At 51.4% G+C, this 26,080-nt stretch overlaps 1 protein-coding gene across 2 annotated transcripts; it reads right to left on the reverse strand.

The window, feature by feature from the left end:
• Positions 1-786: 786 nt before the first annotated feature.
• On the reverse strand, positions 787-23,302 carry MSLN (mesothelin). 2 transcript variants are annotated; one of them, XM_063414082.1, is made up of 29 exons: positions 23,238-23,302; positions 22,918-22,998; positions 21,083-21,117; positions 20,746-20,767; positions 20,605-20,632; positions 19,532-19,616; positions 18,654-18,815; positions 18,227-18,429; positions 18,001-18,092; positions 16,762-16,892; positions 16,151-16,272; positions 15,393-15,522; positions 14,282-14,497; positions 12,990-13,160; positions 12,447-12,593; positions 12,271-12,320; positions 11,619-11,739; positions 11,160-11,245; positions 10,347-10,470; positions 9,626-9,816; positions 7,893-7,983; positions 6,229-6,340; positions 5,762-5,949; positions 5,156-5,302; positions 4,271-4,404; positions 3,236-3,363; positions 2,605-2,699; positions 1,894-2,083; positions 787-1,283 (listed from the first exon to the last, which is right to left on the reverse strand). In XM_063414082.1, the coding sequence occupies exons 2-29, from the start codon at positions 22,958-22,960 to the stop codon at positions 1,189-1,191; spliced, it is 3,339 nt and encodes a 1,112-aa protein (XP_063270152.1). In that variant the 5' UTR covers positions 22,961-22,998; positions 23,238-23,302; the 3' UTR covers positions 787-1,188. The 2 variants fall into 2 exon arrangements, with proteins under 2 accessions (XP_063270152.1, XP_063270153.1); XM_063414083.1 differs by having other exon boundaries at positions 5,762-5,946; positions 23,238-23,301.
• Between the last annotated feature and the right edge of the window lie 2,778 nt (positions 23,303-26,080).

Consider the following 26,080-nt stretch of genomic DNA (forward strand, 5'->3'; position numbering starts at 1 on the left):
CCTTACTAGAGGTTTACTCCCTGTAGTACAAGCAGCAGTGATGCTGACTGCTCTGCCAAGGCAAGGACACGAGGCCCAGCTCTTCCAGGGATTTCCTGTGCATCCCATCCCACTGGGATCTCCCAAACTGTGGGAAAACTCAGGGATTTCAGTCACTGCTGGCACAGCACTGCAGCTGAGAGGGCCTCAAAAATCATATTTAACTTTTTTTCATCAACTTTTTTGATCAGGGTTTGTTCAAAGCACACACAGACTCTCATGGAATGGTTAGCTGGAGATAACTTATCTTGATTCCTGTTCAGTGCTGTACAATAAAACATCAATCAGCTGTTCTTTCCTAATCCAGTGTTGTTCTTTGAGGTGTTTAGTGCTTTGTGGGGAAGCTTTTCCAGCATAAATCCAAAATCTGCAGTGTAGGACAGACCTGCTTGCTCTCTATAAAGCCCAGACAGTGAAGATTTATAAGATATAAAAGACATAAATCCCTTTTTCCCTCCCAGATTCCCCTCCTGGAGGAAAGGGGGATGTCAGGAGCTGGACACAGGTTTCACTGAGGGGTTTTTTGGACAGATATTTCCAATGAATGGGGAAAAAAATGGAAAATCTTGTACAAAGTTCCTTTCCCTCCACATGAGGAAGCTGAGAACAGTCTCAGCTCCTAAATGTTGAACAGCCAACCCCAAGGACAAGGAACAGGCAGATCCTGGGATTGTGAGCACTTAATTTGGGGGATTCCTGCAGGCAGGAGGGCGAGGGCGGCCTCAAGGAAGAGCAGACACTCAGCAGTTTGCTTCTGGCATTTTTACTCAGTTCCAGGATTTCTTTACAAGCAGCTGGAAAACTTCGCTCCCACCCTGAGGTCTTGGCAGTGTCACGAGGTCAGGCTCTGAGAAATGTCATTTTTAACCTGCAGAACTCACCCTTAAACCCAGCACCAAGATTGGGTTTAGCAGTGGTTTGGGGCTGAGCTGGGCTTGGGCTGTCCCAAAGGCAAAGATCCTGCGTCAGTGAGTCTGGAATCTTCTCTTCAGACAAAACTGGGGTTTGTTTCCAATTGATTTGAAAGCCAAAAGTACCTAAAAGTGAGTCCTGGGCTGGTGCCAGCTGCCTGGAGCTCTGGGCACTCCTCGTGCCAGGTCTCAGAGCAGGTCCCAGGCTGGTCCCCTGGGTCCTGGTGGGACGAGGAGGTCAGGACAGGACAAACCCCACGAGGAGACTGAGGAGCAGGGCAGGCAGGAGGGGGAACGCCGTGGCCACGGCCCCCAGAGGGGCTGAGGACAGTGCTGGAGGACAAAGAGGGGATTAGAGCAAAGAAATCAGTGACTGAAGCACCCCTCCATGGATAACACGTCCCTCTGTGCCCCTCCAGGGATTCTCTTCGCCTGCCCGACCACAGCAAGCACCAAGCTGAGTCTGGGGCTTGGATCTTCACAATTCCTTCCACCCACAGCACCCTGATCCTGCCTCTGAGCCCAAACCCAGGAGCCCCGGGGAGGAAGGCCTGGAGGAGCTCACTCCACTGGGATTTCTGCAGGGATGCTCCTGCTCAGGGTTCAACCCTCAAACACCCAAATCGTTCCCGTTGCACAAAACCTCACTGCAGCCGAGCAGGAGAAGCTGCCAGGGCATGAATCAGGGCAGCTGGGTGGGAAAATGGCCTTGAACAAACACATTCCTTTCTGAAGGTCCTTCCAGGAGCCCAAAGCACTTCTGCTGCTCGCTGTGACCCAGCTCAGTGCCAGGATCTCGGGGCAGCCGACACAGGAAGGAAAATCCAGCGGGATTCCAGGAGCCCTCCTCACCCTGGGATTTGCCCTGCAGGGCTCCAGCAGAGCTGCCCCAGTTCCAATCCTTGCTGAAACCCCCAAACAAACCGTGCAAGCCCAGGGGTACCTGGGAACCTGGGGGTGACGATGTTGATGTAGCCCTCCTGCGTGCCCCCCGTGAGCCCGATGTGCAGCTGGTCCAGCTCCGACTGCTTCTGCACCAGGATCCAGTCCCGGACAGGAGCCCTGCTCTGCCACTGGGCCAGCTGGGGCAGGTTCACCCCCAGCAGGCCCTGGACCTCGCGGGGTGTCAGGTACTGGGGAAAAAAACAAACCACAGGGCAGGGATTGGGGTGGGGAGGGATGGGGTTCCATGGGGACAGCAAAGACAAATCCCCGTGGGTGGCTGCACTGGGACAAGCTTCCCTCGGGATCTGGTGGTTGCCCAGAGGGTCTTTTCTGCTCTCCTCTGATGCCAAATCTCCTGCACTCAAGCTGGGGGTCCCATCCCTGCTGGAGTCACTGGGATTTCTGCCCAGGTTGGTGGCATTGTCTTGTCTGGATGTCTGTGGTCTCGTGGGTCTGTCCCCTGCCACTGTGAGAGCCTGCCCGAAGAAACTCCACCAGCTTTGCATCCACCCAGGACTCCAAACTATATTTTTAAGGAATTTCAGGCCCTTTCTCCACTTTCTACTGCTCTAACAGAAGGAATTTGGATTCAATGGAATTTGGATTTGATGGAACCACTCCCAGTTTCCATCAGTGGACAACGCAACCGAACCCAAGCCCTCAACACAACAAAACACAAGGAATGAAGGAATTCCAAGCTCCAGCTCACCATCAGAGACTCTCTCCTCAAAGTCACAAAGGTGGAGATGTTCATGTTCACGTCGTCCTTGCTGAGAGCCTTGAGGTCTGCAGCAGGAGCCCCCCCTGGCACCAAAGCAAGGAGAATATCAAAGATGGGAGATCCCAAAGGAGCTGGGCTGGGTCTCTGCACAAAATGAGGATTTCTCCAAAATCCATTAGGCTGGGGCTGGTAACACAGTGAGGTCCAACTGCAAACAATGTGGATGCTCCTCCTTTTGTTTTACTGGGAGTTGGTTTTGTTGGGCATTAAAAATCTGTGGTGATGCCAGACAGTGCAAAGAAGGGTGAGAGGAATTTGGGAAAACTCTTGGCATAACAAGAGAACAAAAAAACCCAAAAAAAATCAATTTTTGTGACATGGAAAAGGGCTGTGAGATAAATCACGAGCTTGATTTTCTCTGTGATGGTCTGGAAAAAGATTTGGGCAACTTAAAGCAGGCACAGAATCCTCCAACAATATTTTATGCCACGTACAAGTCAGAAAGACAAACTTTTAACAACTTGGCTTGGAAAATTCCCAAATCTTAGATGGATTTTGATACCCATTTAGTTTGTGGCTAGGAGTTCTCTTTCCCCACAACATCCTGGATTTTACATACCCAGGTAAGGCAGGATCAGCTCGTAGTAAGCAGGTAAACGGTGCTGGTCAGAGAAAGCCTCTTTGGCTTTCTGGTACAAGAGGTTCTTCGTCTCCTGTGAACAGGCTGAAGGATCCAGAGACACCAGCCTGCAGAAAAATAAAGATTTGGGGTGAAAAAAGCTTTTATTATCTTCAACCTGATCAATTTTCCCGTTTTCTGAGTGTTTTTCTGGGATTCTCTGCACAGCACAAGTGATCCCTAATTCTGCAGAGAGAAGCTGAGAGGAAAAATAATGGATTGGTTTCCTGCTGAGGATTTGTCCTTCAAGAGATGATGGCTCTGATGGAGCCCAATAAATTTGTGTGTTTGCCAAGCAGTAATTAATTAATTTCATTTACCAGTCTTTCAGATGAATTCCAAGTGGAAATTCTTAAAAACCACAGGGATGTGGCACTTGAGGCCGTGGGTCAGTGGTGACCACAGTGCTGGGCGATGACCTGAGAGGTCTTTTCCAACCTTAACAGCTCAGTAATTCTATGAAATTTAATTTCATGAACTCTTTTTTCAGATGGAAGCAGGCACAGAGTCAGATCTGCAGCCTGCTGGGCTGAAATAAAGAGAGTTTGATTGGAAATCTGAGCCCTGCCTGGCAGGACGGGCACCAGCAGGTTTTAAACCTGACACAGAGCGGGTTCTAAAGTGCTCCCTAAAATCCATTTCCCTGAGAGCAGAAAAAAAAAAGGAAAATGATGCGTGGGAAATGGATTTGTGGAGTATTTTAACAGATAACTGACTTAGAAGCATTAACAACATTGTGTAGCAAAAACTAATGGGCCAAGAAACATTTATAATGTATGATAATTCAGAAATAGTTTGGCTTCCAGTTTTGATGGCGCGAATTGTAACATCTCACCCTTCTCACGAGACTGAAAATGGAACAAAATCTTTTAAAACGCCCCTCAGGAGCCCCTCCTCAGGGTCAGAAAAAGGGATTTTCCGACAGGGATGGGAAAAAGGGATTTTGGGAGAGGCAGGGACCCCCGTGTGGCTCACCTGAGGCTGGCGGGGGGGATGGCGCCCAGCTCGGTGGCGTTCAGCAGGCACACGTATCTCGTGCCAATGGCATCCAGGGCCGTGGCATTCAGGGCATTGCCCAGCTCCACGTAGCGTTTGATGGCTGCTGAGGCCTGGAAACACGGTTAATGAGAGGAATTTAGTCAAATCCCAACTGGGGGGGGTTTAAATCTCTTTCTGTTACAGTCAGGATTAAATGCTTGGTCGCAGTTTCGTGTCCGGACTCAGATGTTTATTAATTCTTATTTATGGCACAGTCTCACAAGCTGGGAGTTCCAGCTGACAAAGTGAAAATGGCTCTGTCTCACTCTTTCCAAGGTCTTTTAAGCACAAACTGTCCAATTATGAAATGACACCTGAATTATTTTTACTTTTAACCCAATAACCAAACACCCGTGGCCTGCAATGCGGATTTTTCTACCCAATTACAAAAAAACACCTAAATCCATGAAGAAGAAGGTGAAAAAGAAGGACTCTGCCCTAAAACCTCCATGTCGCTTTTTATATATTTCTATATTCTAAAGCCTTAAACTCTGAGTTTTCCACCCTGTGCTATCACACATTTCTATCCAAACTCCACACCCACAATCCCAGCGCTGTCACTCAATTTTGGGAGCTGTTCCACAGCCTCAAATGCAGAGTTTGCTTGGGGGTCTGTGCCTGCCAGCACAGAAAATCTGGAATTCTCAGTGCCCAGGGCTCCAACACCGAATGTGTGGTTTCATCCCCAAAAGAAATAAATAAAAATAAAATGGAATTGTTTCAAATCTGCCCATTGGGTGCCCAAAACTGCGGCACCAAGGGGGCTTCAAACCCCCTCGGGACCCGCTCAGTTCATCCCAAAGCAGGGAAGCAGAGCCTCACCAGGGCATCCGAGGGCTCACTTTTCAGGAAGGCAGCCAGCACGTCAGCTGAGCTCATCTTCCAGGTGGAAATCTCCTCCGGGGTGATGAGGGGAAGGAGAGGGTCCAGGCTGGAGAGCAGATTTTCGGGAAAACCATTGGGATACCTCTGTGGAGACACCGCTGTTATGGTACAGACAGGGGAGAGGTGAAATGATGATTTCAAGTCTTTAGAAGGGGTCGGAGGGAGGATGGAGCCACGCTCCTCTCAGAGGTGCCCAGTGAAAGGCTGGGGGCCAACGGGCCAGGAAAACTCTGATTAGACACAGAAATGAGAGACAAGAAATAAAAATATTCCCAGTAAAGGTGGTCAAACCCTGGGAGAGGAGCTGAGAGACAGCGGAGTCACATCCTTGGAGATCCTAAATTCACTGGGACAAATCCTTGAGCAACCCCACCAGTGGAAATTTGAGTCACATCCTTGGAGATCCTAAATTCACTGGGACAATGTCCTGAGCAACCCCACCAGTGGAAATCTGAGTCACATCCTTGGAGATCCTAAATTCACTGGGACAAGGCCCTGAGCAACCCCACCAGTGGAAATTGGCCGTTTTGGGGCTGCTGTTACCTCGTACAGGTATTCCTTCAGCACAGCCAGCTGCGGGATGCTGAAGGGGTAGGTGAGGATCTGGGAGAGGCGATTTTCCAGGGACACGTTGCGGAGGCAGGCGCGCAGCTCCTCGGGGGTGTAGTAGGCAGGCATCAGCTCATCGTCCAGAACTGCCTCTGTTATCTCCAGGTCACGTGGGCAACCTGCTGAAGCCATGCCAAACTCAAATTCAATTAAATCCCAGGGTTAAATTAAATCCTTTCTCTCCAAGCTTTGAACCCCAGGATTGTTTTGGTCGGAAAATCTCCACGGCTGCTCCGTGCCCGATCCCCGCTGTGTCACCAGCACTGAGGGCCACGTCCAGGAGCTCCTTGGACACCTCCAGGGACCCCAAACCTCCCTGGGAGCCCCTCCAAAGGCCTGAGAAGCCCCGGGGTGAGCCCAGATCCCGGTGGGAATGCCCCTGGATCAGGGGGCTCACGCACCATCCGCTCGCTTGTGCCGGCGGGGCAGGAGCTCGGCGACGACGGCGGCCAGCTCCTCCCTGGACAGGGGGGAATCCCAGGCAAAGTTCCTCAGCCAGGTGCCCAAAGCCTTCTGCAAGGAAAAGGGATCATCAGGGGGATTTGGGAATCCCGGGTGTGCCTCCAGCACAACCCCTGCTCCGCACGCACCGGGCTCTGAGCCTGGAGATCCCGAAGCAAAAGCAATTCCTTAAAAGTGGAAGAGTCCCTTTGCCCTTAAACTCTAAATTTTGCACCCTGTGCTATCACACACTTCTATCCAAACTCCACACCACAATCCCAGCGCTGTCACTCAATGCTGGTAGCTGTTCCACAGCCTCAGGTCACTGCAGTGTTTGCTTGGGGGTCAGTGCCTGCTGGAACAGAAATTCTGGAATTCCCAGTGCCCAGGGCTCCAGCACGGCCCAGCAGTGACTGCAGCTCCTCACAAAGCCCTGGCACAGTTATTCCTGCTCTCCCCACTCTGCAGCCACCTGGATTTGGAGTTCCAGCCTGTCAGCTCCACCACCACCATCCCCACACCCCAGAGGATGTTTCCAAACAAGGAAAAGGATTTCACTCCCACCACGAGACTTTTAAGGAAGAAAAGCTGGAATCTTCCCTGCCCTTCTCACTGTGGCCAGCTCAGTGCCAAGGGCAGCTGTGGGTCCCCGCAGCTGTTCCTCAGAGGGGCAGAAGCCAAAATCCCTCCTCACACATCCAGTGCTTAGCAGGGAGCACAGAGGTGCTCGGGGCTTTTGGGGGTGTCACAGCCACGTGTGAGGGGCTCTCCTGCACCCGGCTTCTTTTGGGTTTGGTATCATTTGTTATTTTCTCTGTTATTAAAACCTTTGCTTTACAAAACACACCTGAGGAGCCACAAACATCCTTAAATCATTTCTGAGGAGTCACAGGCCAGCCCTGAGAGCCTGGCACGCCCTCCTGGGGCTCCAGACACTGCGGCCACCACGGGCTCCTCGGGAAGCAGGAGGTGCTGGCTGGGGTGACTCTGTGCTGCTGGCAGCCCCAGCTGCCTGCTGGGCTGGGCTGTGCTGGATTTTGTGTCCTGTGCCTCTCTGGTTCTGAGAGCGAGGGGGGAAGGAGGAGAGCAGGGTTTGTTTGCTCTCCATCCTCACATTCTGCTCCTGCACTGCAGCACGGACAGACAGAGGGACAGAGCTCCTCTGCTTTAGCTGGTTCAGCTGGCTGGGCACAGAAACCCCCTCGACTGTGGTTTGGTTTTATTTTCCTTTTTTCTAGGGACTGTTTAAACCTGTCCTGGGCTAAAAAACCCAGAGAGACACGCGGAGCTCACCCTTGGGCCCAGGATGGCATTTCCATCCCAGAGGATCTGATAAGAGACTGAGCGAGCCCAGACACACCCAGGCAAGGACTTTATCACTTTTACCACCTCACTTCAGAACGAGAGGTTTTGTTATTCCATGCTGCTCATTCTTTATGTTTTCGGGCACTTTTTTGTTAAATAAATAGGTTTTTTCCACTTCTCTCTATGGAGATTTTTTTGGCCATTTGGGTTTGTTTTTCTAGAGAGACCCCATTGGGAGGTTTCCTCCCCAGATTTGCCCTAAACCAGCACAAACCCCCCACAGATTTCCGAGCCCCCCAGCCCCGTGTGAGGAGCCCACCTTGGGGATCTGCTGCAGGATGCTGTGATCCAGCACGGGGATCAGCCCGCCCAGCTGGCTCAGGGTCAGGGCTGACCACGCTGCAGGAGGCCTGCAGACAGAAATGTGTGGCACAGGAGTGAAAACCTCATAAAAGAAATTAAAAAACATCATTTAATAGGCTGTATAAAATATATTTTATATATAATGTTTTATATTTATTTTTATATAAATATATAAAAATAAATATAAAATATTTTATATTTATTTTTATTTTATATTTATATAAAATATAAAATATTTATATAAAATATATATATTTATATAAATATATAAAAATAAATATAAAATATTTTTATATTTATATTTATTTTATATTTATTTTTATTTTTATATTTATTTTTATATTTATTTTTTATTTATAGTTAGTTTTATATCTATAATTATTTTATATTTTATATTTTATATTTACATTTATATTTATATTTATATTTTTAGATTTTTATGTTTATAAGGACCTCATAAAACATAATTTGAACCTCACTATTTCTAACTAAGCTAACCAATCAAATTCCCATAAGAAAAGAACATTATAAAAATAAAGATCAGTTTATATATATTAATATGTAAGAATAACAGAGTTATTCTTACATATTACAGAGATATATATAATAACAAAGAATAACAATTTATTCTTGGAAGGAAACAGTTTGCACCTGGAAAAATAGGAAGTCTATCCCCTAAAAACCCATAAAGGAAATTATCTAGAAAGAAAAAAGTGTAATAAGCATATATACACACTAACCATTACCAAGCAATCAACTGAGTTTCAATAACTTAATTAACTTAATAACTTAAGTTTCAATTAACTTAATAACTTAAGTTTCAATAACTTAATAACTATTAAAATCAAACGCAGTGCCTTCCAATAGCATAGAAAAATGAGCTATATACAATAAAAATTCAGCTGTTCTACATGAAAAAACGAGTGCCTCATCTGTCTCATCTCTGTCTCTAACACAAAGCTATGACAAAAACGAGGAAAAATGAGCAGGAATCAGCTCTCAAGGAAGAGCAAAACTGAAAAAAACACATTTAAAACCCCCAGGATTAGATCCTTGTATCATGTGACATTAAGAAAACACAGAGTTAAACCCTCAAACACCCCAATCTCTTCCTGTTGCACAAAACCTCATTGCAGGAGAGCAGGAGAAGCTGTCAGGGCATGAATCAGGGAGCTGGGTGGGAAAACAGCCTTGAACAAACACATTCCTTTCTTTAAGGTCCTTCCAGAACCCAAAGAGTTTCTGTTGCTCATTTTGGCCCAGCTCAGTGCCAGGATCTCGGGGCAGCTGATATGGGAAGGAAAATATTTTGCTTTCCCCCGTGTTAGAGCTGGGGATTTATCCCTCACTGGACAGGCAGGTGCAGAATGGTTCCTGGAAATCTGGGCCTGACAAACACCTTGAACTCACCTGTGACCACCAGGCCAGTCAGAGAAGTTTGATAAATGAAAAACAGACCAGAGGAAAAGCTTTTATAACAAGCAAGAGAGACACAGAAGTCACCACTTATTTTTCAGGAGAATTTCACCCAGGCCTCTCAGCTGAAATAATTTCAACTAAACAACGTGAAAGACCCAATGCAAAGCTGAAAAGCAACAAAGTTTTTTGGGGTTTTGATCCAGCTGCTTGGCTGGAGCTCACTCAGGCTTTAATAGGACCAAGGGGACGGTCCAGGAGGAAAACCCATACCCAAAGGTGGTGTTGCCACTGCTGAGGACGTCCCTGATGGCCTCTTCTTGCTCGGGCAGGAAAGATCCACACTGGCTCAGCTCCTCCAGCAGCCTCCCCCCGGAGCTCCTGATGTGGTCCCCACTGAGGTCACACAGCAGCCGGCCCAGAACCGCAGCCTGCTCCTCATTGATTTGTGTGCCAGGAATTCCCTGGAGCAAGGGCAGAGGCGTTAACTGAGGTGGAGCATCCCTGGATCCCCATCCCTGCAGGATCCCCAGTCCCCATCCCAGTCCCCATTCCTGCAGGATTCCCAGTCCCCATCCCCATTCCTGCAGGATTCCCAGTCCCCATCCCCATCCCTGCAGGATCCCCAGTTCCCACATCCCTGCAGGATTCCCAGTCCTCAGATCCCTGCAGGATTCCCAGTCCCCATCCCTGCAGGATTCCCAGTCCCACATCCCTGCAGGATCCCCAGTTCCCACATCTCTGCCCCATATCCCAGTCCCCCATTCCCAGTCCCCCATTCCCAGTCCCCCATTCCCAGTCCCCCATTCCCAGTGCCCCATATCCCAGTCCCCCATTCCCAGTCCCCCATTCCCAGTCCCCATTCCCAGTCCCCCATTCCCAGTGCCCCATTCCCAGTGCCCCGTTCCCAGTCCCCATATCCCAGTGGCCCATTCCCAGTCCCCCATTCCCAGTCCCCATTCCCAGCCCCCATTCCCAGTCCCTCTCCTCGTACCAGACACTCCAGCGCCTCCAGGAGCAGCTGCTGCCTCTGAGGGGCCTCTCTGGGCAGGACATCCACGTTTGCCTTCCCAGCTCTGAGGAAGAACTGCCTGCAGCTCCCTGCGTAGTCCGAGGGGCTGCAAGGACAAATTCCATGGATTTTAGGGAATGGGACCGAGCTCAGCACACCCCGTGTGTGATAAAACATCTCCCACACCTCACACTTGTAAGGAAAGTCATGAACCCCGTGGGCTGCTCTTCCCCAGTTTTCTTCTATGCCATTAAAACTCTTTAAAAATCCCATAAATTTAAAACGGTTCTTTAAAAATCAGTTTTCACCTTAAGGACTCCATTGTGTGAGACACAGCTCAGAGCTGTTCCAGGTTTGGGTACAGAACCACAGTGGGAGGTGCTGGGACAAGGGAATCCACTTTATTCCCTGTTTTCCTTGGTGTTGTAAGGGAAAAGCACTGGGAATGTTAAAGCTTGGCCTTGGACACTGGCTGGGATGGGGCAGCCTCAGCTCCTCTGGGAAACCTGGGCCTCCCCACCCTTACAAGGAAGGATTTATTCCAATAAAATATCAAATAATAAATAATTAAATAAATAATAACTAAAATAATAACTACTAATAAAAATAAAATAATGAATAATTTTATTCCAATAAAATCTCCTTCAGCTTTCTGCAATCCCATTTTTTTATTCCCCAGAAAGAGGCCTAAACAACTCTGAATTACAAATTAAATTAGTCAGCCTGGTTATAAACTAATCCTTATTTTTCCCATGAAGCCCTAAGGCAGCACCAGGAAAACCAGAGCACAGTTACCTTAAAAACAGCAGCAGCTCTTTGGGATAAGTGTCCAAATCCTCGGGGATCCCGTGCAGGGTCACCATCTTCAGCAGGCAGCTCAGCTGGGAGGACACCGAGGTCACAGCAGAGAGAAACCACCACGGAACACGAGGAAAAGATAAAATAATGTCAAGATTTCACAAAGCAAAGAGGGGAAAAATGATGGAAATCGGAGGGCTTGGACTTCTCCTCTCTCCAGGGGAATTCAGAGCGGTGGGAGGGACACCCAGGACATTTGTTCACAGGGAGGGACCCACCCTGACACCCCAAAACCACCCCCCATCCCTGGGTCACCCTCTGGGGGAAGAACCTTTCCCTCAAACCCATCCTGACACATCCCTGCTCCAGCCCCTGAGCTCCAGGGGTTCTTCTGGCTCAGCAATCCCCTCTGGGACCCTCGGGACAGCACCAAACCCCTGGGAAGGTGGGAATTACCTGGTCCTGTCCCAGCCTGACCTCCTTCCTCCGCATGGCTTTGGCCAGCTCCTGGAACCTTCCTGCTCCCACGGCGCTGGCAGCGGCGCAGGTGAAGCCCTGGAGCACAGACTGGGAGAGCCTGGGAATTTCCAGCAGGAAAACCAGAAGGGAAAGGTCCTCAGGAAGGTGCATCCAGAGCAGGGCACTGCTGACCCCGCTGGATTTTTTTATATCTGTTTTTCTTCCAGATATAAATCATCGCTTTCGTAATTTTCATCTCAAATATGTCAAAGGATGCATCAGCCCCTCTGGATTAACCCCTGGAATTGCCCTTTGGAAGGCTTGGAAATGAATTCCCTGCTTGGAAATGAATTCCAGAGGGAACCTGGAGCAAGATTCCAGCTCAGCCCGAGCCAGCAGCAGCATTTTAGGAAGGAATTGTGGCCTCTGGGTGTGGGTTACAGCCAAGCCCTGGTAAATCTCAGTGTTCCACGGCTGGGGTTGGGCTTTTTGTATTTTATTTTGTATTTTATTTTGTATTTTTTGTATTTTATTTTGTATTTTACATTGTATTTTTCCCATGTGTTTCCAAGGATTCCATGGGGTGGATGTGCCTGGGAATTGCCAGGAAAACTAACAGAAAAGGGAAGGAGGGGAGGAAAATCTTCACCTGTTGAAGTCAGGCTCTGCCTTCACCACATCAGCGAAGAACATGGCAGCCTGGGAAGCAAAAATCCGAGGTTTTCCAGGGAAAACAGCCCCATTTCCAGGGGGATTTATGGGATTTGTGGCTCCCCAGAGGGCAGGGCTGGCAGGGAGGGGAAGGAGGAGCCCACCCCCCATTACCTGGTCTCTGGTCCATGGTTTATCGTTGAGATCCTGCACATTTGGCTTCTCCTCCCCAAAAACAAGCAGGGATTTTGGGATGTAGCTGGCCAGAGCGTTGGGAATGAGTTTAACCAGCTCAGCGGGGTGGTCAACTCTGGAGGAAACCTTGAAAAAAACCCAAGAGAACAAACCAAGGCAATCTCACCCAGTTTTAGTCCCAATCATGGCAATATCAGAATTGCTTAGGCTGGAAAAGACTCCAGGATCAGCTCCAGGTTCGAATGGATCCTGCTCCATTTCTGTTCTTTCCCTGGGAACACCGACTGGGCAGGAGTTTCTGGGAGCACTCCACAACTCAAATCCCTGCTGCCCTTGTCCCCAGGAGGCTGAGCAGGCCAAGGACACAGAGACAGGGACAGGGACAGGAGTGGCCTGTCCTGCTGCCACCCTGCCTGGCCGTGGCACTGCCCGCAGGGCGTGCAGCCGTGGCACACCTGGCCCCAGGTGAGCCCTGCCCCAGCCCCGCTGCTCTGGGGGGCTGAGGAGATCAGCCAAGGTCACCTTTTCCACCAGGGCCCTTTTCAGAGCCGAGGGCAGCAGGTCCACGTGCTGGGCGAAGCCTGGCAGCTGGATGGCCTCCAGGACAACTTCTGGGGACAAACTGCGGAGCGTGCTGCTGTTGAGGCCACCCACCAATGTCCCCAGCTCTGCCAGGCTCCGGCCATCCAGGATCTGCAAGGGAATCCCAGGAAAAAAATAAAAATCAGCTTGGAAAAGACCTTTGGGATCCTCGAGTCCAACCTGTGCCCCAGCCCCACCTTGTCCCCAGCTCTGAGTGCCACCTCCAGGGATGGGCACTCCAAACCTCCCTGGGCACTTCCAATGCCTCAAATTCTCCTTGTTCCTTTTTACCTTCTTTTCTGTCATAGCCAGGATTAAATGCACCAGACTGTATTTTGTGTTTGGACTCAGATGTTTATTAATTCCTATCTCTGGTACAGTCTCACAAGCTGTGAGCTCTACTCTAGCTAACAAGGTAAAGAATGGCTCTGTCTCTTTCTCTAAAAGTTCTTTTAAGCACAAACTGTCCAATTATGAAATGACACCTGAATTATTTTTACTTTTAACTCAATAATCAACTACCCGTGGTCTGCAATGTGGATTTTTCTACCCAGTCACAAGAAACCACCCAGACCCATGAAGAAGAAGGTGAAAAAGAAGGACTCAGCCTATGCCGTAAAACCTCCATCTTGTTTTATATCTATTACTATGGTCTAAACCCTTAAACTCTGAGTTTCCCACCCTGTGCTATCACACACTTCTATCCAAACTCCACACCCACAATCCCAGTGCTGTCACTCAGTTTTGGGAGCCTGTTCCACAGCCTCAGGTCAATGCAGTGTTTGCTTGGGGTCAGTGCCTGGCAGCACAGAGAGCCTGGAATTCTCAGTGCCCAGGGCTCCCAGACCAGCCCAGGGCTCCCAGTCGTGCCCAGGGCTTCCAGACATGCCCAGGAGCACACCCCGGGGTTTTGGGGCTCTGTACCTGGTAGCCAGACCTGCCCAGGAGCACACCCGGGGTTTGGGGCTCTGTACCTGGCTCCCAGACCAGCCCAGGAGCACACCCCGGGGTTTGGGGCTCTGTACCTGGCTCCCAGGTGTGCCCAGGAGCACACCCCGGGGTTTGGGGCTCTGTACCTGGCTCCCAGACCAGCCCAGGAGCACACCCCGGGGTTTTTGGGGCTCTGTACCTGGCTCCCAGACCAGCCCAGGAGCACAGCCCGGGGTTTTGGGGCTCTGTACCTGGCTCCCAGGTGTGCCCAGGAGCACACCCCGGGGTTTGGGGCTCTGTACCTGGTAGCCAGAGCGCAGCAGTCTCTCCGCGATGGCCGCAGCCTGCTCGGCGCTCCAGCCGCGGACGCGCCCCAGGGCGGGCAGCGCTGCCTCCAGGCGCCCCTCGGGGAGGCTGCGCTGGATGCTGGACACCGAGAGCCCCAGGGCAGCCTGGCCCAAGGCCCGCAGCTCTGCCGGGGAGAAATCCCCCAGCTCCCTCAGCAGGGAGGACGCGACCTGCAGAGGGACAGGAGCAGTCAGGGAGCAGCGAGCGCAGCACAGAGATGCTCCCTGCAGAAGGGAAAAGGTCTCAGCTCCACCCCAGCGCCTCTCGAGGGAAGAACTCAAGAAGTTTCTGTGCCCTCCTGATCACAATTGCCTCGGTGCCAAGACAAAAATCACTGCTAGGTGATCCTCTTTAGCCGTTCCTCAGAAATGCAGCCCAAAACCCCACCCAAATCCTTCAATATCTGAGGGAAAGCACTGAGGCTCCTCAGTGAATTTTGGGGTGTTACAGGAGGTGTGTGGGACCTGTCCCTGCACTGGGAGCAGCTTTGTTCTTCTGTTTTGCATTATTTTCTTCTTTTGTTAAAACCTTTTTGCTTTTTCAAGGCAGACTCCATCATGACATCTCGCTAATTATTGTAAGCCTTTTTCTGTGAGGAGACAGACACCCTCAGAGGCATTGAACCCTCACAGGGCTGAATACATCTGGCTCTTCTCAAGGCATTTCTGCCTCCCCCCAAGACATTTCTGCCTCTCCCCAAGGCATTTCTGCCTCTCCCCAAGGCCTCTCCTCAAGGCATTTCTGCCTCTCCTCAAGGCATTTCTGCCTCTCCCCAAGACATTTTCGCCTCTCCCCAAGGCATTTCTGCCTCCCCCCAAGACATTTCTGCCTCCCCCCAAGACATTTCTGCCTCTTCTCACTGGATCCCACAATTTTGGATGCCTTGAACCCCTGGATTTCTGCCTGGGTTTTTCCTGCTGAAGGCTGTGGATGGAGCATTCCCACCACTGAGGACTGCGAGGTGATGGAGACCTGGCCAGCCCAGACACGAGGTGACCCAGAGGAGGGTGACAGGAGGGGACACAGGAGCTGTGTCCTGTGCAGGTGGGGGCTCCGGGGGCTCACCTGCCGTCCAGGTGTGCCCCTGCTCCAGGGGCAGCTCCTGCCGAGCCTCTGCGCCAGCGCCAGCGCCTCCTCCCTGCTCAGGCTCCTCACGGCCCCGGGGCTCAGGTAACAAATCAACCTGTCCGGGAGGCTGCAGGGATAAAAGGAGACCCTGCTGCTCAGAGAGGGGCTCCGGCAGAGTTTTCCCTCTTTTCCAGGCGCGTTTCCCGGGAATTTTAGCGCTGCTGATGCCGAAGCTGCAGCTCAGAGGGCTGGAAAACCCCGGAGGCACTGCTGGGAAATCATCTCCCAGGAAAACGATCTGGGGGTCTGGCCCTCCTCAAAACCAAGGGCAGTGGGATTATTGAAAATAGAACCTTGAAAGGGAAAGGGAAAATGAAGGGAACCCTTGAAAGGGAAAGGGAAAATGAAGGGAACCCCTAAAAGAGAAAGGGAAAATGAAGGGAACCCTTAAAAGAGAAAGGGAAAATGAAGGGAACGCCTAAAAGGGAAAGGGAAAATGAAGGGAACCCTTAAAAGAGAAAGGGAAAATGAAGGGAACGCCTAAAAGGGAAAGGGAAAATGAAGGGAACCCTTAAAGGGAAAAGGGAAAATGAAGGGAATCCTTGAAAGAGAAAGAAAAAAATTAAGGGAACCCTTAAAAGGGAAAACTAAGGGAACCCTTCAGGAGGCTGAAATGAAATCCCCACTCAAACTCGTGCTGTGTCACAGTCCCTCTCTGAGCCACCCCAGGAATGGAGATGCCGTCAGATCCGTACCTGGCGAGTGGAAGAGCAGGAGCAGAGGTCAGCAGCAGGGTGTAGTACAGAGCAGTCTCCCTCAGCAAGGTGAGGTTCCCAACCATCTCCATGTTCACCGGATCCCTGGCAAATTTCTGAAGCTGAGGGCGCAGAAAAAAAATTAAAAGGGAAAATAATTCAATCCTGACAGTTTGAACCAACCTCAGGGGTTTTCAGCTGTGCTGAGGTTAATTTTTTTGTTTGTTTCCAAGTAAACACTTGGGACCTTGATCAGGTTTGGGGTTGCTCCTCTCACTGACTCCAGTTTGCTGCCTGCAGAATTCCCTTTGTGAAACCAACTTCTGTGCAAGTGCCTCTTACCAGGTGAAGGGGGGAAATAATTGCAGTGACTGCTTGTACCTCAAATGAACAAGAGGAATATTCCTGCTGGCAGGAATTCCAGGAATTTCAAATTAACAAGAGGAATATTCCTGCCTGCAGGAATTCCAGGAATTTCAGGGCCAGGTGGGACAGGGATTGGAGCACCCTGGGACAGTGGGAGTGTGGAATGGCAGGGGCTGGAATGGGGTGGATGAGCCTAAATCCTCCCAACCCAACCATTCTGGGCTTCTGATCCTGCTCCCACTCACTGTTGGCTCATCCCCAAAAAGCTGCAGGTCCTCCACGGTGGTGTGCTCCAGGAAGGACCCCAGGTAATTCCGGAACCAGGAGGTGGAATTCAGAGCAGGATCAGCCTCACTGTAGCATTTCTGGCTGGATCCTGCAGTGATACAGGCAGGAGAGCACAGGAGAGCACACAGCATGGAGCTGAGCCTGGCACCGGGGCAGGGAATGTGGGGGATTGGGGACTCCTGGGGTGGGAGAGGCTTCAACCCACCAGCAGCTCCCTGCTCACACCTCACACCCAAACCCCAGATTCGCATAAAAAGAGTCCCAGCCCTCCAAATATTCCATCCCCAGCCTCTTTCCTCCTCCCTCCAGAGGCACCAGAAGCTTTTTGCAGGGCATGCAGTGCATGCAGGCCCCTGCCTGGATCCTTTCCCTCTCAGATCCAAACCCTGCACCAGCAGCAAATGCAGGAACTGAAATCAGCACAGCCCTGGCTGGGCTGGTTCACAAAAACCCTGGGCTGCAATGATTCCCAAATCCACCCGTGACTGACATTCCCAGGGCAATGATCCCCAAATCCACCCGTGACTGACATTCCCAGGGCAAGGATTCCCAAATCCACCCATGACTGACATTCCCAGGGCAATGATCCCCAAATCCACCCGTGACTGACATTCCCAGGGCAAGGATTCCCAAATCCACCCGTGACTGACATTCCCAGGGCAAGGATCCCTAAATCCACCCGTGGCTGACATTCCCAGGGCAAGGATTCCCAAATCCACCCGTGGCTGACATTCCCAGGGCAAGGATTCCCAAATCCACCCGTGGCTGACATTCCCAGGGCAATGATTCCCAAATCCACCCGTGACTGACATTCCCAGGGCAAGGATTCCCAAATCCACCCGTGACTGACATTCCCAGGGCAAGGATTCCCAAATCCACCCGTGACTGACATTCCCAGGGCAAGGATTCCCAAATCCACCTGTGACTGACATTCCCAGGGCAAGGATTCCCAAATCCACCCGTGACTGACATTCCCAGGGCAAGGATCCCCAAATCCACCCATGGCTGACATTCCCAGGGCAAGGATCCCCAAATCCACCCATGGCTGACATTCCCAGGGCAAGGATCCCCAAATCCACCCATGGCTGACATTCCCAGGGCAATGATTCCTAAATCCACCCGTGACTGACATTCCCAGCCTGTTTCCATTGGAGATCCACAGAAACCCTGTGACAGCTCCCAGGAGGATCCTTTACCATCCTGGGTGAGGAAATGCTTGATCCCAGAGTAAAGATTCCTCTGCTCCTCCACAGGGAGCTGGGAATAGATTCCATCCAGAGCAGCCACCCTGGGAAAGGAAGGGAAAACACCTCAAACATTGCTGGGCTCTCACAATAAAAACATGGATATTCTCCATCCCACCCTTTTCCAAAGGGATTTTCCCTCCCCCAGGGTGGCACTGAGGGGACATCCCACACTTACAGCAGCTGGAATTCCTCACAGGACACATCCTTGGCACGGAGGCAGCCGAAGATCCGGGGCTGCTCCAGGAGTGCCCGGAGCCCCCGGTGGAGCCACTGGAGCAGCACTGGGGGGGTCTCAATCCCCGGCACCCCCAGCAGCCTCTCCCACAGACCGTTCATCAAAACCAGGCTCCACTCCAGGGAAAGGGGCACGCGGGAAAACTGGGAGAGGAGAGGAGGAGAGAGCCGTGAATTCCAGGGAATCCTCACCAGACATCAAAATCCAAGCAAACCTCAATGCAAGGGGTGGAATCTGTTGGTTGGAATGGGGCTCTCCCCAAAATTGGGTAAAAAATCAGGGATTTTGAAATAAAGGGTTTTGTTGGAGAGCAAACAGAGCAAAAATTCCCTGGATTTGAGGGGATTCCTTCTGAGGGAATATTCACCTGCTGGCTGAAGAGGGTCAGGGAGGCCAAAAGCTTCCCGGCATCGTATTTGGAAAAGAACAGGGTGGAATATTCTGGATCCACAGCTGTGGGAGGCTTAGAGGCCAGGCAGGAATACAAGGATATGAGGAAATCATCCTGAAGGTCCTGGAGCCAAGTTCCCTGGAAAAGAGAAGGGAAATGCAAATAAAGATAATGGAGGGGTTGAATTTCGAGAGGAAATCACACTCAGGGGGCTCATCCACACCCGGGCATTTGGGAAGGGATTTCTCCCTTGAAGAGGGGTTGAAACACTGGCACAGGTTTTTAAAATTTCATCCAAAAAAAAACCCCAAAATTGCCAAATTTTCTGAAAAATTTGACCTAACTAGGAACTGCCATGGGGAACTCTTTAATTCCCCAACATTTTTTTTAGAGGAAAGAGCTTACAAACAGAAGACAAAAACAAAATCAAGAAAAATACACCAAAAAAAAAAAATCCCAAAAGCCCTACTGACAAATATTTCTAGAAATGCCATCTTTTTGTTAGAAATATTTACCAAAAAAACACTAATTGCTGTCCATTCGATTGCAGTTACTGGCAGCAACTTGAAAGATAATGACAAAAACAGGGAAGAAAGTAAACCTGCAATAGTGCAGGTGGCATTTTCCACACTGCAACCACTTCCAGTTCTGCTTATTTTTTTTACCCCTTCCAATTCTGCTTTTTTTTACCTCTTCCAGTTCTGCCTTTTTTCCCCCACCCCTTCCAATTCTGCTTGTTTTTTTTTTTTTTCCCACAGCACCCACAGCACCACCGGGGCTGATTTAAGGCAGGAGGGGGAGGGACAGAATTCCCAAGGAAAACAAATCCCAAGGGATGCAAGGATTGTCCTCACCTGGGCACAGGCGAGCTGGCCAAAGGTGAGGCTGCACGGGGACCTCTGGCCTCGGGCCACCTGCAGGAGCTGCTCCTGGCTGGCACTGGGGAAACAGGGACAGGGCTGGGAGTGGGGAAACTGGGAAGGGATGGGCTGGGAATGGGGAAACTGGGAGAGGGATGGGCTGGGATTGGGGGAAACTGGAAGAGGATGGGGTGGGAATGAGGGAAATTGGGAGGGGATGGGCTGGGAACTGAGGGGAAACTGGGAGGGAATGGGCTGGGAGCAGGGAGGAAACTGGAGGGGAACTGGGACCGAACTGGGTGGGGAGGTGAGAGCAGGTCTGGCTGGGGACAGATCTGGAGGCGAGCTGGGACAGATCTGCCTGGGGACAGATCCAGATGTGAACTGGCACCCCCTCAGCAGCCCAGCTGCAAAGCCAGCCCAGAGCACATCTGGACAAAGAGCCCCGAGGCACCTGAGTGCCCCTGGGCAGCGTTTGGACCCTGATTGTTCCCCCAGGCAGGATCCAGGGAGGATCCAACCCTCCCAAAGCAGAGCAGAGCAGAGCTCAGCCTAGCAGGGCTCAGCCCAGCAGAGCTCAGCCCAGCAGAGCTCAGCTCAGGACGGGCAGCGCTGGCAGCAGCAGGAGCAGAGCAGAGCTCAGCCCAGCAGAGCTCAGCCCAGCAGAGCTCAGCCCAGCAGAGCCCAGGGCACAGCTCAGTGCTGGCAGCAGTGGCAGAGCTGCAGCATTGTTGACCCTCGGGTATAATCCAGGCCGGGTGAAGGTCTGGAGTGGAGCTGTTTGAGCCCCACTGGGAGCCAAGATAAGCTCAGCACCCGTGCCAAGGTTCTTGGCTGCCTCCCCAGGCCTGGCCCTGCCTTTCTTTGTCCTGCACAGACACAAATCCCCAGCCAGGCACCTTCCCTTCGCTGTTTGAACAAGTGCAACCAGAGCCCTCCCTGCCCGCAGGCAACCCCGGGGCTTTTGGGGGGAAAAAGTCACCAAATGTGGGCTCAGAGAGATCCTGTCACCCCCAGGATCCCTGTCAGGGAAATGCTGCCACAGCCGCTGGGGACAGCACACCTACCTCTGCACCGAGGCACACACGGCAGATTCTGATCCCCAAACCAAAAAATAAAGGAGAGAAAGAGAAGGAATTGTGAGAGGAGTTGGCACACAGAAGGCTCTGGGAGTTTTCCTGGTGGAGGATGTTTGGGAAGGGACTCACCATCAACGGGGGAGCTGGAGCACTGCACCAGGAGAGAGAGGAGAGACAGGGTTAAAACGCAATTCCAGCATTATTTGTGATCACTGCAGGTGGGGGCTGCAGCCCTGTGGGTTGGGATGTGACCTGGACACCCCCAAATCCCAAATTCAGGGCTCCAGGACGTGCCAGTGGCTCTGTGTGTCAGGCAGCTGGGAAGTGCCAGCTTGTCCCACCCCTCAGGCACAGGAGGGAACGCTCCCCTCGTGATCTGAGTGTGGCTCCAGGGGTGGAAATGGTTTTTAAGGTCCCTCCAAGCCAAACCACCCCGGAGTGTTTTAAACACACGAATTTGCCTTACCAGCTCCGTCCCAGCAGCAGCAGCTCCCTGCCACCCTGCAAGACAAAGCGCCCTGGTTTTAGAGCCAAGCCAGCTCAAAGCTCCTTCCCACAGGGTTTTGGGGCTTTGTTTGGAGCCAGGGTTTCACAAATTCCCTCCTGCTGTGCTCCCTGAGGGGTGACAGCCCCAGAGTCCCCTCTGTCCCCCCAGCTCGGCCTGGCTGTGTCAGGTCTGTGCTGGTTTTGTATTCATTGATGTTTGGTGGGGAGAGAAGCCACCTACAGAGTGATTTTTTTTTTTTTTAAATAAAAATCATTAACAACTTTTTCTGTGCTTAACAAAATTAATAGTGACGAGTTTTGAATATTGAATATTAAAATACTAAGAAGCTGAACACACTTCTGTGAATATACATGTTAAAAATCAGCAAAGCAGAACCACGACCAGGTGGCACGAGGGGTGTCCTGCAGCTGTCCCCAGAGGGCAGAACTGACGCCCAGGGTGCTGAAATTTCAGGATTTCCCTGCTGCACAGGAGGGGTCAGCCCAGCAGTCACCACCCTTCTCCTTCCATCTGCCTTTAGCTTTGCAGCTTCTCATTCCTCACAGCATCCCCACCTGGGAACTGCAGCCTGGGCTGGGATTAATTTCACTTATTTCTCTTGCTAAAGCCTCAAATGGATGGAAACCCCTGTGCTGTGGTGGGAATTTGTCCCTCAGTTAGTGCTGCCCCTCTCTGGCAGGGATTTATGGGGAAATTCAAACTGCTCCCTCCTGGCAGCTCCTCCATCCCTCATTTCCCCAGTTCCAGAGGGATCCTGCTGGAAACCTCGCTGCCAGCTCCAGGGGCTGGGAAGGAGGGAAAGGCCAGGGTGGGAGTCCAGGGATGAACCCGGCAGCAGGGACAGACCCCGAGCTCAGCACCCCCCGTGCCCAGGGAAAAGGGAAAGGTGGAGACTCCAGAGGTTCCAGGAGGGACAGAACCAGTGGGGTGGGGACAGGGAGGGGACACAGTGAGGGCTCTGCGGCTGCACAGCCACGCTGGGATGGCACAGGCTGATGGAGGAGGCGCTCCTGGAGTGGGCGAGTCCATAACCCCAAAAAAATCTGCTTTAGGAAAGGGGTCCTGCATGAGGACTTAATTAGCACAACACCTTCCTTAATTAGCTGCTGATTTTCGGTAATTTAATTAATGAAGAGCTGTCACTAATGACCAGACAAAGGAACCTGCCCCTAATGGGGTGCAGGACGGGGACTGGGGACAAGGGCTGGAGGGACACAGGGACACAGGGACACAGGGACACAGGGACACAGGGAATGGCTTCCACTGCCAGAGGGCAGGGCTGGATGGGATCTGGGGAAGGAATTATTCCCTGGGAGCAGGGGGAGGCCTGGAATGGATTTCCCAGGGAATGCCCCATCCCTGGAAGTGTCCCAGGCCAGGCTGGATGGGGCTTGGATAAACCTGGGACAGTGGGAGCTGTCCCTGCCCGTGGGAGTGGACGAGATTTAAGGTCCCTCCCCACCCAGACCATTCTGGGATTTATTATTCAATGAACATAGTAATAATAATCAGATTTAGTTATGATTATTGTTTAAGTGCATTCTTAGAGGCACTCTGGATACTCCAGCAGGAGGAACTGGGAGCAGACAGGAGGAGACTCAGCCCCGGTGGGACCCTCCCACCCTGTTCTGCACCAAAATTAAAACATTTCACTCACAGACCCAACAACCAACAGGACAAGGAAAGGCTGGGGGCTCAGAGCTACCCCCAAAGTCACGTTCAGCGGTCTGGCAGTGCAGTTTCCCCTTTGGAGGATAATCCCTGGCATGGAAACCCTGCAGAGGCAGACTCACCCAGCAGCAGGAGGAACCCCAGCCCCGGCAGCGCAGGAGGCATTTCTGGACAGCTCCTGGGCACAGCCACCTCAGCTCAGCCTGGAAAAGCCGAAGAGAAACCAATTAATGCCAACCCCAAACCCAGAGGACGGAAGGTGAAGGTTACATGGAAACCCAGACACACCAAAACCCTCCACAAACCCAAAATCAGCCCCAAAGCGCGGGAAATCGGGGGTGTGGGAGGGCAGGATTTGGAGTTAATGAAGGCAGCTCGGTGCTGCTGGTGGCAGAGGGGCGAGGGTGGCCCGGCCCGCCCGAGGGGACCCTGTGACACTCACGGTGCTGCCGGTGCTGCCGGGCGGGCTCCGCGCATCGCGGGCGCCTTTTCACCGCGCCCGCCGGGGCGGGGCGGCCGCGCCCGCCGCATCCCGGGGGGACGGACCGGGCACGGCCCCGGGGGGACGGACCGGGCACAGCCCGGGGGGACGGACCGGGCACGGCCCCGGGGGGGACGGACCGGGCACGGCCCCGGGGGAACGGACCGGGCACGGCCCCGGGGGGAACGGACCGGGCACGGCCCCGCGGGGACGGACCGGGCACGGCCCCGGGGGGACGGACCGGGCACATCCCGGGGGGGACGGACCGGGCACGGCCCCGGGGGGACGGACCGGGCACAGCCCGGGGGGACGGACCGGGCACCCCCCGGGCACCCCCCGGGAGCGCGAACGGGCTGCGGGACAAACAACCGCGCTCTTGGGCAATGCCTGGGCACGGCAGCAGGCTGGGCTGGCGCCCTCCTGCACGGGATAAAAATCAGAGTGTGCTCCGGGATGGAGCTGCTCCCTCCCTCCTGCACGGGATGAAAATCAGAGTTTGCTCCGGGATGGAGCTGCTCCCTCCCTCCTGCACGGATAAAAACCAGTCTGTGCTCCCGGGATGGAGCTGCTCCGTCCCTGCAAGGGACAAAAATCAGAGTGTGCTCCCAGGATGGATTCTCTCTCTCCTGCATTGGATAAAAATCAGAGTGTGCTCCGGGATGGATTCCTTTCCTCCTGCATTGGATAAAAACCAGTCTGTGCTCCCAGGATGGATTCCCTCCCTCCTGCACGGATAAAAATCAATCTGTGCTCCCAGGATGGATTCCTTCCCTCCTGCACGGGATAAAAATCAGTTTATGCTCCCAGGACAGATTCCCTCCCTCCTGCACGGGATAAAAACCAATCTGTGCTCCCGGGATGGAGCTGCTCCCTCCAGGAATGTTTGGCAGCAGGGAATTTTACTCAGGAGCTTGGCATGGTTGGAATTCCTTGAAAGTCTCTGCGTATCCCGGTCACCTCCACCTGGGAAATCCCGAAGAGAAACCCCTGGAAGTCCTGCCAGGCGGGCCGTGGGATGGGATGGAGCTGTGCCAGGGGAGGGTGAGTGGGGAAGGCTCTTACCCGAGAAGGTTCTGGCAGATCCCCAGGGATGGGCACGGCCCCAAGGAGCTCCAGGAGTTCAGACAACACCCCAGGGATCCCAGGGTGGGATTTGCTGGGATATGTGACCCCTGAGATCCCTTCCCACTCAGGACATTCCACTGTATTCCATGATATTCCACGATTCCACATCATACAGGTGTCACACTGGCAGCTCCTTTTCTGTTGGACTCATCTCAGGGTAATTTTACATCCTCAGATTTGGAAAAAATAAAATAAACCCGGTTGTTTGGTCTCTTTACTGGTGCTTCTCCAGACGAGTTTTTGCAAAGCCCAGCTCTGGGCCAGGCCTAGGCTTGCCCGTGTTGGTGTCACTGTCACCTGCACCACGCCCCCCCTTTCCCTTCACACCTCAGCTCCTCTGTGACTCACAGGTCCCTGCCACCAGCCCTGCAGGGCTGTGAGGATGGAATTTGGGAGCTCCCCTGGAATAAACACCTTTAGCTCAGCCCCAGCACACCCCAACACTTTGTGCTGCCTCTGCCTCCCTTTGTTGGAGCCCTGGGAATTGAGAATTCCAGAATTTCTGGGCTGGCAGGCACTGACCCCCAAACAAACTCTGCATTTGAGGCTGTGGAACAGCTCCCAGAATTGAGTGACAGCGCTGGGATTGTGGGTGTGGAGTTTGGGTAGAAGTGTGTGATAGCACAGGGTGAGAAACTTAGAGTTAATGGTTTAGAATATAGGAATAGATATAAAATAAATGGAGATTTTAGGGTGTTGGTTAAGTCCTTTTTCACCTTCTTCTTCATGGGTCTGGGTGGTTTTTTGTAATCGAGTAAAAAAATCCACATTGCAGGCCATGGGTGTTTGGTTATTGGGTTAAAAGTAAAAATAATTCAGGTGTTATTTCATAATTGGACAGTTTGTGCTTAAAAGATCTTGGAAAGAGTGAGATAGAGCCATTTTCACTTTGTTAGCTGGAACTCCCAGCTTGTGAGACTGCACCATAAATAAGAATTAATAAACATCTGAGTCTGAACAAAAACTGCATCTCCCAAGCATTTAATCCTGGCTGTAACAAAAAAAAAAAAAAAAAAAAAAAAAAAAAAAAAAAAAAAAAAAAAAAAAAAAAAAAACCAAACAAAAAAAAAAAAAAAAAAAAAAAAAAGAAGATAAAAGCCCCACATCCCTTCCCTCTGCAAGATTCTTCCTCCCAAAAAATCCAATTCCAATTCTGCATCAGGGCGGGAGGGGAGACCCTTGGGAAGGGCGGGACAGCCCCAAAATGAGCCAGACCAGGCTGGGAGGGCGCGGGTGGCACCAGAGGCGGCTCCTGCGCCCGGCCAGGCGTGGCAGGGGACAATAAATCCTCCCGCAGCCGGGACAAAGGGGCTTTGTGCGGGCTCGCCTAAGCCGGGTCTAGCCCAGCCTCAGCTGCCCTGGGCGAGGAGCGAGGCGCTCGCCCTTTCAACTTTTCAAAAGTTTAATGTTACATTAAAATAAATTTTAATTAAATAAAAATATATTAATAAATATATAATATATATTCATATTTAAATATGAAATGTAAAAATATATATTATAGTTACTATATAATAGAAAAAATAATTAAACATTATTCTAAATATATGTTAAAATATTTTAAAATATTTAAAATATATAATATTTAATTTATGTAATATATTATATAATCGAATATATAATCGATTATATAATATATTATAAAATAAAATTTATTATATTACATATTATATCTTTTA

Source organism: Prinia subflava, chromosome 17, assembly GCF_021018805.1.
Source record: "Prinia subflava isolate CZ2003 ecotype Zambia chromosome 17, Cam_Psub_1.2, whole genome shotgun sequence".
Lineage (NCBI taxonomy): Eukaryota > Metazoa > Chordata > Aves > Passeriformes > Cisticolidae > Prinia > Prinia subflava.